Source organism: Sus scrofa, chromosome 6 (genome assembly GCF_000003025.6).
Source record: "Sus scrofa isolate TJ Tabasco breed Duroc chromosome 6, Sscrofa11.1, whole genome shotgun sequence".
Lineage (NCBI taxonomy): Eukaryota > Metazoa > Chordata > Mammalia > Artiodactyla > Suidae > Sus > Sus scrofa.
In genome coordinates, this window is record NC_010448.4 from 157,440,755 (window position 1) to 157,453,361 (window position 12,607).

General features: G+C 55.7%; 1 protein-coding gene across 1 annotated transcript; it reads right to left on the reverse strand.

Annotated features, from left to right (window-relative positions):
* TMEM61 (transmembrane protein 61) lies at positions 643–10,362 on the reverse strand. Its single transcript, NM_001243365.1, is given in 5 exon segments — positions 643–881; positions 884–1,073; positions 7,388–7,737; positions 9,959–10,021; positions 10,152–10,362. Coding segments are annotated over 4 exon segments (636 nt in total). The 5' UTR covers positions 9,974–10,021; positions 10,152–10,362; the 3' UTR covers positions 643–800.

Sequence of the window (12,607 nt, forward strand, 5' to 3'; positions counted from 1 at the left end):
TGGGGTATGACATTCTGAAAGCAGACATTTCTGCCACATCTCGAATACAAGAAGAGGTCTCCAGCTCCCTGTCACAGAAGGTATGTGAGCAGAGACCCCTGGAGGGGGGTTACCTCTGCTCACAAAATCTAACAATCACTGCACACTTATGAGACCCGCTGCTGGGCTAAGAAATCTGCACTTATGGTTTGATGCATGGAGCCTTCGGAGTCACTGTGATCTCATCCTGTCAGCTGCCATCATCTCATTTAATCCTGGCGACACAGCTCGCTAAGGCAGGGCCTGGTGCCATGTCATTCCCAGTTCCCATTTTACAGGTGAGGAAATTGAGGCAGAGAGAGGTTAAAGTCACTCCTCCGAGATCACTGAGCTGGTACCTGGTGGAACCCACGCCCAGGTGGATTGAATGCCGAGTCGGTGTTCTTTCGGTTGTAAACTCAGTGCGTTACCTTGAGCCGAGTTCAGCTCTGCCTCCAGGGCCCAGTTTTCTCAGCGGCACAAAAACATTTCCCAGCTGACAGCCAGCCATGCCAGTCTGCCGCCTTGGGCGTGCTGGCCCAGCTGAGCCCTGGTGACTGCATCTCAACATCACATGGGGCAGGAGAGCCACCCAGCCAGGCCCAGGCAACCCACAGAATCATGTGAGATAATAAAATGGATTTACATGAAGCCTTCGTTGCACAGCGATAGATAAATAAGACAGCATTCAGCAGCAAACATGTGTGGAGTGCCTGCTGTGTACCAGGCACTATACTAGACTCCAGAAGAAACCTATCACTTGCTTCCAGCTTCCAGACCAGCTAGGAGCCTTTAACTGCCTCCCCTGGAGTCTGAACCCGGCTCGGGCAGGAGCTGGCAGCCCCTGGTGTTGTCTCTCCAGAGTGCTGTCCGCAGCGAGGATGAGGCTCTCGTAGCTGGGTGGAGGCAGGGCGGACTGGGCCCGGAGCAGGGCATCCCCAGAGGCACTGAGCTCCAGGTCTTCCTCCAGGGTGTGGGCAGGTGATGTCAGGGGCCCCTCCACCAGTGGGCAGCGCATGGCCTCCTCGTAGGTAGGGATGGCAGCACTCACCGTCCTACAGGGACAGGAGAAGAGAGGCTGGGAGCCGGGCATGGGGTGAAACCCTATTGCCCTCCATGGAGAGAGCAGGGCAGGCGGGGTTGGGGGACGGCTTCATGCCCTGGTCCAAGCTCTCTGCGGGCTACCTGGGGCCCCACTGACACACCTGAAGCTTGGCATCAACTGGCCCCTGCAAACTTCAGCCCCATGCCACCCTCCTGCCTACAGTTAGTTCTCCATGCAGTTCCCGTGTGGGCTCACCACACCCTCTGCCCCCTCGGTTCTCTCTGCTGGGCAAGTCCTTCCCACGCCCTCACCCCCTCCCTGCTGGCCAGTCCCGCTTGTCCTTTGAGCCTCCTCGGGGACCTCTCCTGACCTCCCCCAGTAAAGCTCCCTCTCCCAGCTCTGGGCTCTCACAGTGCTGTCCTCTCTGTCTTTGGATCCATTCCACCTGGCTGTCCCCTAGGCCAGGATTGACTTTGAGTGTCCAGGGATTGATGCTTGGGGGTGTTTGTTGAAAGACTGAGTGATGATCCTTGGGAAGAAGGATTTAGCTTGTTTTCTTCCTTACTAGATCTGGAGTTGGGGATGCTCAGGGCAGGATGGGAGACCTCAGTTCCTTTGCCTGTCTACATGCTGGAGGCCCCGATATGGTAAGTCTGCCAAGTGATCCCTTCTTGTTGCATACCTCCAGAGAGGGAGAGCTCACTACCTGCCATGTCAACCACATTTATCTCTGACCAGCTTGGCTTTCCTGTGACTTGCTCCCACCTCCCCTAAATGAACCACCCTGCAGGGACGGGAGGCTGAGACCAGATCCTCTGAGGCTCCTCTGACCAGGCTCTGCAGGCTAGATTCCAACAACAGGTCACTTGCATCCGGGCCACACCAATGCTGATAGGAAAGAGGCTGGCTCTAGTGGGTCACTCTGGGTGTCTCTCCCTTCCTGGGACCCTGGGGTGGGAGTGTCATGGATTCGACGTCTGGGCTATTTCTGCTTTGGGAAGATGCCGCCAGATACAGGAGCTGATGATGTGACCTTGAATGTCCCTGCCCACCCCAAGTGGCTCGAGGCCTGGTTATGAGTCAGCCCTGGCTGGTTTAGCTCCCAGCTCAGCCACGTTCTTGGTGGGAGATCACGGGTCAGGAACTCTATTCATCTGGGCCCTAGTTTCCCCATCTGTAAAATGGAGATAGCAACCGTACCTGCTTCACAGGACCGGGTGAAGATTAAATGAGATAATACAGGGGGCACTTAGCACATGCTCTGTAAATGGGAGCTGGAAACAAAATCTCTCCTGTCTCCGTGAATAAGGGGAGTGGGGAACAAAAGTCATCACAGGTCTCCTGCCAGCAGGTGTCGCACAGGCTCAGAAAGGCCTCACTTACCCAAGGTCATCCGTTTGGAGCCAGCAGGGAACCAGTGGGCCTGCCTGTCTAGACAGGGGACGAGGTCTGGAGGGGACATCGCTCTAGGGCTGGTGGGAACATCATTCCAGGGCTGGTGGAGGGGCTGCGCCCGGGGTCTGCTGTCCCTCAGGTGAGCACCCACCTTCCCCCGGGACATGGCCCTTCTCTGGGCAATGTGTCTTCTTAGCCCATGCCAACCACAGCCCATAGGAACCACATGCCCAGGGTCACATATGCCAGTCTGATGGAGGCACCAGTCAGGAGCCAAATCTGGGCTCCCCGATCCAGTGCTTTTTGCAAACTGCTCTCAGACCCTCTTCTCTGGAGCCCAGGAGCCCTGCGGTCAAGGAAGCTGATAAGGGGTCTCACCCTCCTCTGACTCCCAGCATCCTTTGCAGGTGAGGGCAGGCAAAGACTATTACTCCTGGAGACAGGCAAGCTAGGTTCAATTGCTGTGTGACCTGGGCCATGTTCAAACCCTCTCTGAGTCCCTTTCGCCTCATCTGTAAAATGAGGATGACAATCCCCATTTTATAGATTCAGGGAAAGGGAAAGGGAAAGGGGAAGGGAAAAATGCTTGGACAATCCTCAGGAAACCTGTGGGTGATAAGGCTTCCAGAGCCCTGCATCTCCTGCCCTGCCCACCTCCCAACCACACCCCTGCCGCTCCCTACTTCTCCAAGCCCAGGAGACAGAGGCAGACTTTGGGAATGCCTGGGGCCACCCCAGCAGGCAACAGCTGGCAGGGCGGGACACAGCTGCCAGGTGAGCTCAGCCCTCAGCAGGAAGTTTGCTTAGAGGGCAGACATGGAGTGGCCCTCGCGCCACCTCACCTAGCCAGCTGGGCCCCCAGTCTCCACAGTCATGGTCTACAGGCTGGAAACTTGGGGTACACAAGGCCCCATGCAGGGCAACCCCTTCGCACACTTCAGAATACCTGTGGCCTATTCTGGATGTGGCCCCCTCCAGCTATGTGGGGCTGGCTGGCCACTCTGGTCCCCATGCACAGGAAGCTCCACCAAGGCTGGGGCCCACCCCACTCTCTGGACCCTGGTGGGCACAGGAGATCTGGGCCTGGCACCAGCTCCTCCACCATTCAGCCCTGTCAGGCAAATGCAGTAGGGAAGGGGGAAAGGGACCAGGGATGGAACAGTATTTGCCCAACACTCAAACTCTCTATTTTATTTTATTTTATTTTTTATTTGCTTTTTGTCTTTTTAGAGCTGCACCTGCGACACATGGAAGTTCCCAGACTAGGGGTCGAATCAGAGCTGCAGCTGCCTGCCTACACCACAGCCACAGCCATGCCAGATCTGAGATGCGTCTGCGACCCACACCACAGCTCATGGCAAGGCCGGATCCTTAACCCACTGAACAAGGCCAGGATCGAACCCGCTTCCTCATGGATACTAGTCAGGTTCATTACTGCTGAACCAGAACCAAAACTCCCTCAAACCCTCTAATCTTATTTCACATTTGTGACAAGGCTTGGGTATCAGCCCTCAGCCATGGCACAGGTGAGTGAAGGCCGAGCGTCACCTAGGTGGCAAGGCCCCAGCTCTGTCCGCTTTCAAAACTCAAGCCAGCTCCACCCATCACACCTGTCCCTTCCCCCCGGCCCCTCATCTTGTGCACCTCAGCTTTCTTATCTGTAAAATGGGCCTAATCCTTACATGCCTCATAAGCAGTGAGGCTCAAATCAGTGGGCATAAGAGTACATTGTGTCATAAAAGCACAGGAGGAGCAGCGAATTTTGCACTGAGCACACCTGTGCATCTATCATTTCATCTGAGCCTAACAGCAAACCCAGAGAAAATTCCAGGATTGACAGAGGAAGAACTAGTTATGGCTCAGAGAGACTAAGTAATAGGTTCAAGGACACACAGTTTAGAAAATAAAGAGCTGGAGTTCCCATCGTGGCTCAGTGGTTGATGAATCCGACTAGGAACCATGAGGTGGCAGGTTCAATCCCTGGCCTCGCTCAGTGGGTTAAGGATCTGGCGTTGCTGTGAGCTGCGGTGTAGGTCGCAGATGCAGCTCGGATCCCGCATTGCTGTGGCTCTGGCTAGGCTGGCGGCTACAGCTCCGATTGGACCCCTAGCCTGGGAACCTCCATGTGCCGAGGGAGCGGCCCTAGAAAAGGCAAAAAGACAAATAAAATAAAATAAAATAAAATAAAGAAAATAAAGAGCAGACACTGACAGCCTCATGTCTGACTAGACCCATGCTTTCTCGGCTCTACTCATTGAGGGCAGGGGCCCAGGAGGCCTCCCATCCCGACACCTCACAGGGATTGTGTCTGTTTTGCCCATTGCTACATTGTCAGTGCCCAGTATGGGACCCAGCACACTGTAGGTACTCAGTAAATGTTGGTGAAATGCATAAAAGGGTAAGTAGAGGATGGAGTTCCCTGGTGGCTTAGTGGGTAAGGATCCAGTGTTGTCACTGTTGTGGCATGGATCGCTACTATGGTGGAGGTTCAATCCCTGGCCTGGGAACTTTGACATGCTGTGGGCATGGCCAAAAAGAAAGAATAAGTAGATGAATTATTGGGGAAACTGAGGCCCCAAGAGGGAAATGGAGCTGCCCAAGCCATCAGCCTAGAAGGCCTTTGTCTCCGACCTGAATTTACTTGCAGAGAGCAAGGCGTCTGGGCACCAGGGCAGCTGAGGGGCCTCCCCATAGGGGCCAGATGCTGGGCTCTCAGCAACACTGCCGGCCTGGCCCAGCACCAGGGACAAGAAAGAGCCGTTAGCAGAAGCAGCCTCCCCAGCATCCAGCCCCAGCTCTGAATCTAAGATTTGATTTCCAAACCTGATGGGCCATGAGCACCCTGTGGTCTCCTGGGTGGGTTCCTCCCTGGCCTGGCTGGAAATGAAAACTAAGTGGCCCCACCTGACAGATGCCACTGCGGCCCAGACCCTGTTGGGTCAACACGGCTTTGTGTACAGACAACAGCCACCCTCTGTGCTCAGGCCAGGCTGGGTGGGGAGGGACAGGCCTGGCCTGGTTCCAGCTGACCATTAACTCCCTGTGTGACCAGGGAGGTGACTGGTCTCTCTGAGACCCAGGTTTCTCACCTGAGAAGTGAAGGGTTTTGGCTGGAGAGTCTCCGAGGCCCTGCCCATCGCTTTAATAGTTGAGTCAAACCAAGGCCTGACCATTGGCCTAGGGGGCCTCTGTGAATATTCGATTGTCTGGGACCTCAGTGAGTCACAGGCCACTAGCAGGGACTAACCTGTTCCATTCTTTAACTCGGGATGAGTTTTTCCTCTATCGACTGGAGGAAGGGAGCCCAGGCCCCACGCCAGCTCCCAGATGTCTGGCTGAGCCCCCAGTACATCCAAATCCAGTGCTTACTGGTGCAGGGAATGCCCTGTGCCCAGCCAGCAGGCCCGGCCACCTTTCTATCTGCGTAACCGCCTCTCTCTTTTTCCTTAAAAGGCAACAGTAATTCTTACCCTGCAGGTGGGCAGGTCTGGGGAAGGTGTCTGCAGGCCCCTGATATGTAGGCACAGCCAATATTTGGTGAATGATTAAGTACATAATCACTGCCTGTAAGATACATCCATTCTCAACAGGGCGAAACAATTTTTCTTTTAACAGGGCAGAAACTGGTGCTTGGAATCTTGCTAATTCTCTGTGTATATAAAGCACAGATATACCTATAGACCAAATATACACTATATCTGTGTTAGTAACATTTCATGGGGGAGTATTAAGAAAAAATACCTTAAAAAGTCTCCTTAGAGGGACTGATAATGAAAAAAAAAAGGTTGAGAAATATCTAAATGCATGATTTTGTCTCCATGCCCCACCCCACCCCATAACTTTGCACATGCTCTTCTGCCGGCCTCAAAAGCCTCTCGACACCTCATCTACTTGAGGGCAAGTCGGCATGTGTTGTGCACCTACTATGTGCCCAGCACTGGACTGAGTTCTTCATATACATCATCTCGTGTAATTCTCTCCCCTGTCCCCCTGAGGTCGGGCGTGGGTGAGAGCAGACTCCTGGCTCTGACACACACCAGCTGGATGACCTTGGGCAAGTCACTTCATGTCGGGCTGCCTCCGTTTCCTCATCTGTAAATGGAGTTAGTAACAATACCCACTGCACAGGCTGCTCTAAGGCTAGATGAGTAAATACAAGGAAAGCTCTCAGAGCAGAGTCAGGCCCACGGTAAGCACTATACAGGCATTTGCTATTCGTATTTCAGATGAGCAGACTGAGGCTCAGTGAGGTTGCACGATCTTCTCAAAGTTCCATGGCTAGTTAGTGACAGAACCAGGAGAGGATCCCAATGGATTTGACTCCTGTGAGTGAGGTTTTTTGTTTTGTTTTGTTTTCGTTTTTGTTTTTGTTTTTTTGTATGGCCACACTAGCAGCATATGTAAGTTCCCAGGCTAGAGATTGAATCAGAGCTACAGCTGCCGGCCTACACCGCAGCCGCAGCAGCTCGAGATCTGAGCTGCATCTGCGACCTACACCACAGCTCACAGCAATGCCAGATCCTTCACCCACTGAGCAAGGCCAGGGATCAAACCTGCGTCTCATGGATACTAGTCAGGTTCATTACTGCTGAGCCACAACAGAGTTCAAAGGTGAGTGAACTCTTAACCTCTACACTCCTCTGCCCCATACCTTGCTGAGTGCCACTACCACCTCCTCCAGGAAGCCTTCCTAGATTTTTCTATGTCTCCATATCTACCCCTCTTTCACAACGTTAACTACTTGAGTTGTCAAAGTCTGCCTCTGCCGTGGGACTTTTAAACTCCTCTAGGACTGTGCTGATCAGCCCCCAAGACCCCAGGACATAGGCAGGGCCTGGTTCAGAGGGGAAATTCTGTGCAAGTTTGCTGAGTAAACGCCTGATGTTGTGACAGAGCCCCTACCTGAGGCCCCCACCCAGCCCTGCTGACCTGCTGCTCTCCTTCTCTGAAGGCTCCACAGTGAGGTAGTACAGGTCTCTGGAGAGGTGATAGGGGTCCCATCGAGGTGGCCCCCGGGTGTGGGCCTTGATGGACCACAGCAGGCCAAAGAGCAGCAGCAGCCCACCAGCGCCGCAGCAGAAGAAGCTGACCGACCTGAGCAGGGGACCCGGGGCCTCTGGCACAGGGCGTCTGGCGGGCGGGACCGGCTGGCTGGGCTGAGCAGCTGCATCTCCTTCACTCCACCAGGCGAAGCAGAGCGTCCCGGCCACCAGAACCACCGTGCCGCTGACTGTCATGCAGTAGCGCAGGGTGGAGGCCACGCGGTCCCGGTCACATGTCTGGACACAGAGAAGGAGAGAGAAGAGGAAACAGGCCATGTGAGAGGCCTGCTGGGCACTGGAGACCGGGGCTTAGTCTCCTCCACCAGAGGTCACAACCTCGGAGGGGCTGTTTGACCTCTCTGTGACTCAGTTTCCTCATCTGTGAAATGGATACCTAATTGGGTTGGTAACCTGCTGAGCCACAGCAGGAACTCCTGACTCACCAGACTGGGACAGGTGGTCAAGGGAGGGAAAGCATTTCTGTTTTGCAAATGAGGAGACTGAACCCAGAAAGGTGAAAGACTTGGCCCAAAGCTGGATACTGCTGTCTCTCAACACTTGCAGAATTCACTCATCAGAAGGTAATTTATGATGCTTTTAAATCTCTATAAAAGCAATAGTTGCTCATTGTGGAGAAAAAGAGAACACCATAGAAGAGAATAAACATGCAAAATAGGAGAAATTCTCCTGTGGCGCAGCACAGCTGGTTAAGGATCTGGCATTGCCACTGCAGCAGCTTGGGTCACTCCTGTGGTGCAGGTTTGATCTCTGGCCCAGGAACTTCCACATGCCGTGAGCATGGCCCCCCAAAAATGCAAAGGATGAATCATCATTAATGCTGCCCCTGAGAGATGAGCATGATCCGAATGTGGATGTGGATGTTTCCTTTCCAATCCTCCCTCGGCCTGCATGGTGATGGCAGCAGGAGATGTGCACTGGGCATTTACAGGGGCCATACCCAGCACTTTACAGGTGTCCCCTGACTTAATCCTCACAGGAGCATTGTGTTGGGAGGACACTGGAGCTGAGGGGGACAGCTTGTCCAAGGTCAGTGCCAAATTCGAACCCGCTCTAGTCTGACTCAAATCCCCATATGTGTATACAGCTAGATTGAGCTGTAGTTTTCAATGTATGAAGTTGAGACCATGCTTGTGAATAGATGCACTAGTGAGTCTGCAGCTCAGGCAGTTTGCACTTTCTCGAAGGCTCTGCCCTCCTTCCTGACTCTGCTCCCGGAATTCAGACAAGCCCCCTTATTACTAAGGGCCCAGTCGCCCTTCATATGTTCTCATGGACGTCGTGTTGTCTCCTATGTGAGTCTCCCTTCCTCCCTGGGGACCCCCCACCCCCATGGACAGGCAGAGCCACAGGATAACCTGCCACCCCTGGGAGGAGGGGGGTGTCACCATGCACTGGATGAAGGACAGCCTGCTCTGCTGTGCAGTGATGTCGCTGTCATCACAGATCTGGGCTCTGACAGCTTATCAGCAGGGGTCCTGGCCCGGGATTCCCCTGACCCACTTCAGAGAGGGCTCTTTAGGCAGTTTACTCGCCCTCACACTACTGTACCCTGGACCCCGATGGGGAGGAAGAAAGGGCTCCCTGCTCAGGAGGACATCACTCCTGGGCAGGGAGGAAATTTCTCCAATTCCAGAGATGTTCCAGAGACGTCCAACTCCCCATCTGGCGCTCAGTCAGACTGCCCGCTGGCCCCCTCCTTCCAGCAACGTCATAGTCCCGCCCACCCCCACCCCACACACCCACACTCCTGCCATCTGGATCCTCTACACTTGCTGCTCCCGCTGCCTGGGGAGCCCTCTGTCCCCATCCAGGGCCTTCATTTCACAGCCCCTTCAACATCCATGCCAAACACCACGTCCTCCCAGAAGCCTTTCTGCTGCTGTCAGCCCCACCTCCCACGAGTCAGAGGAGGCCTTTCCGGGCATCTGTAATCACTCCCTCTGACCCGGGCCGCTCTGTTAGTCCTGTGACCGCAATCAGGCTGCCCAACATCTCTGAGCTTAAATTCCTGCCTCCCAGGGAAGATCGAGCTGCGGAGATGGTAAGATGGCAAGTTGCGAAGCACAGGGACACAGCTGGACAGAGAGGATGGACCCTGGCTCTGACGCGGACTACCTAGATTCCCCATGCCTCAGTTCTCTCCTCTGTAAAATGGGCACAATAATACGGCCTTGTCCGTACTACCAACAGGGGAACTTTAGGTGCCAGTTCTCTGTAAAGAACTAAACCACTGGGACAAGAAGTGTTCCAAATCGGTGCAACCACCTGGTAAACTAAGGCTCTGGGAGCCCCAGAGACACCCAGCAAGTTAGAGCAGAGACCTCAGTGTCCAGACTCTGCCCACCAGGCCACCCATGGTCAAGGTGAAGGGAAGGGGTCCAGGCAGGGTTGGGTTTGGAGGAGCTGAGATGCCCCTGAGAAGGAAGCTTATACCCACCTTGGGCGCAGCCATCGCGCAGCCGGGTCAGGCGCGGTCCCTGCGTGTGGAGCCCGGTGAGACCTGCGCGGGTGAGGGCATCGTGGCTGGAGGGCCCCGCGAACCTGAGAAGGGCTGTCCCTCCGGTGTTCACGGGGCGCCCAGGGTTAAGCGACCGTCCCCAGAGCCCCACTCTCCGCGCTTGCAGACGCACCAAGTTCCAGCTCTGGGTCTGGACCAGGGGTCTCCGTCTGATCGTCGCCCTCACCGGGTGCCGAGGGGTGCGGAGCCCGCTTCCCCACGCAGGAGCTCTGGCATCTACTGGGTCGGGGGAGCCAACGCGGGGCTCCGAGGGGCGCGTGGGGCTGCGCTTTGCCCTCGACTCCGGTGGTGGCTGCCGCCTGGCCCCTGCCCCTGCTTTGGGCTTGGCCGGCTGGGCTGCGGCCGGGATCCTGGGCGCGGGCTCGGGGGCGTGTCCCGCCCCCCTCTCCTCCCTCCCAGTTGCCGCCGGCGGCGGAGACTCCCGGGTGGCGTGGCCACGGGCGGCTCCCCGTGCCGCGCCCCACCTTAAAGCGACAGCGCGACCAGGGCTGGCAGGGTTGGAGTTCCCTGGCGCGAGGGGAGTGGCGGGACCGCTCTTACCCGGAACCTCCCCTGGAACTGTAGGGAACCTGCGGCCATCCCGCCCCCACTACCCGACTGGGGCAGACTTGGGAATGGGGAAGAGCCGAGAGCCACCACCGCTTAATCGGAGGGGGCTATGGGGTCCTGAGCTCAGGCTTCCTCACTCCCATTTTACAGGAGGGGAAACTGAGGCCCAAGGAGGGAACGCGCCTTGCCTGTTTACCGCATACTCCTTAACAACTGGCTGCTTCTGGCTTTTTCTTCTCGTAACAGTCAACCCGAGATCAACCCTCATGGGGCCCCCCAGGCCCTCACATCCCAAGAGGAAGGCGTTCTCCGAAATAATGGCAGGTTTTAAGCACATCCCCAGCCCATACTGGAGGGAAGTCACTGCACCCCCCACACCCCCCCCACCCCTTGCCCCCAGAAAGGAGAGCAGGGCTGGAGAGCAGGGCCTCCCCCTGCCATGTCACCTAGCTTCTCTCATGTCACCTAGCTTCTCTGAACCTTCTTCCTCCTGTGTCAAAGGAGCTGAGGCTCCCTACTCACAGGTCTCCAGGAACTGAAAGCGTTAAGCAGTACAGCTTAAGAGCTCCCCTTTGACAAGGGCACTGGAGGCAGGTTGTGTGGACAGGTGATTTAGACACCTGGAGGGAGGTCAACCTGTGTGTGAGCTTGTGTGTGTGTGTGTGTGTGTGTGTGTGCGCGTGCGTGCGCGCCTGGGTGCGTGTGAAGGCTCTGGAAGGGCACCTGAGCTCCAGAAAGTAGGAATATGGGGAGGTGCCATCCGGGCTGAAGGAGCAGCATGTGCAAAGGCTGGGCAAAGTCACAGGCACGTTAAACCTCAGCGACCTCATCTGGGTCAAAGGGAGCCAATTCGGGACCAGCTGGGGTCTGAGTTTTGTTTAGATCTCTTCCTCCTGCCCCGACAAGGCATGGGACTGGCCAGATTCCCCTCAGCCATGGCCAAGGACTCTGCACCAAGGTGCTGGTGACCAACTCCCTCCCAACCTGGGGACGCAAGAGGTCAGAGCAGCTTGTCCACAGGAGATCTGAAGCCCAGAGAGGGGAAACCACTGTCTCAGGGCCACAGAGCACGTCGTGGCGGGGCCCAGGCCTCTGATTCTTAAATTCCTTGTCTTTGAGGAAATACGCCCTTAAGGGCATTCGTGTTCTCTGAGCAATGACTCCTCCGACCCACGAGGTCCTTTTACCTGTTACCTCATTTCACCTTCACTCTGTGTGGGTTTGTGTAAGCGCTCCCATTTTACGGACAGAAAACTGAGGCTTGGAGAGGAGCCCGGCTAAAGAGCTCATGGTGGCTAAGTGGAAACAGAGACCAAGGAGACCTCAAACCAGGTAGGAACAAGCAGCCGCCTTGCCCTCGTTGGCCTGCTCATGGGAGCTACAAGAGGGCAGCTGGAGGCTGTGAAGCCGTCAGCCCCGCTCCCTCCTGCAGGGGTAGGCATCTGGGAAGGCCCCTCACTGATCCAGACTCTTCTTTCCCCTCCCCATCAATAGGCCCAGGGTCATAGGTCATAGGTTGGTGAGGTCAAGGTCCAGGCCTGGGCACACCTCTGACCCTGCTTGAACCCGAGTCCCCTGGCACAGGCTGGACACTTAGCCCCTGGAGCTGGCCAGGTTGTGACTTCTGTCCTGACTCAGCCACTTCCAGGCCGGAAGACTCTGGCCATATTTCTCTTTAAGCTGCTGTTTCCTTACCTATAAAATAGAGACAATGGGACCGCCTTCCCAGGATAGCACGAAGGCTTCAATGAGACCTTATCTGAGAGGAGCTGGCCTGGGTTCTGCTCTCCAAGTGCACAATGGCTTTAGTTTTGAACCTCTCCAACTTGATGGTGACCTCCTTGAGGACAGGGACCAGACATGGCTTGGCTCAGGGCCCAGCCAAACCCAGGAGGGCCAGGACCAGAGGGGGCTGGGTGTAGGTGCTGATCGGAACCCAGGGATCCGGCTGTTCTTCTGGCTCTGTCTTTCTCTTCCCCACCTTTTGGGGGGTTCTGGTCCCAGTCGGAGTTTGCCATG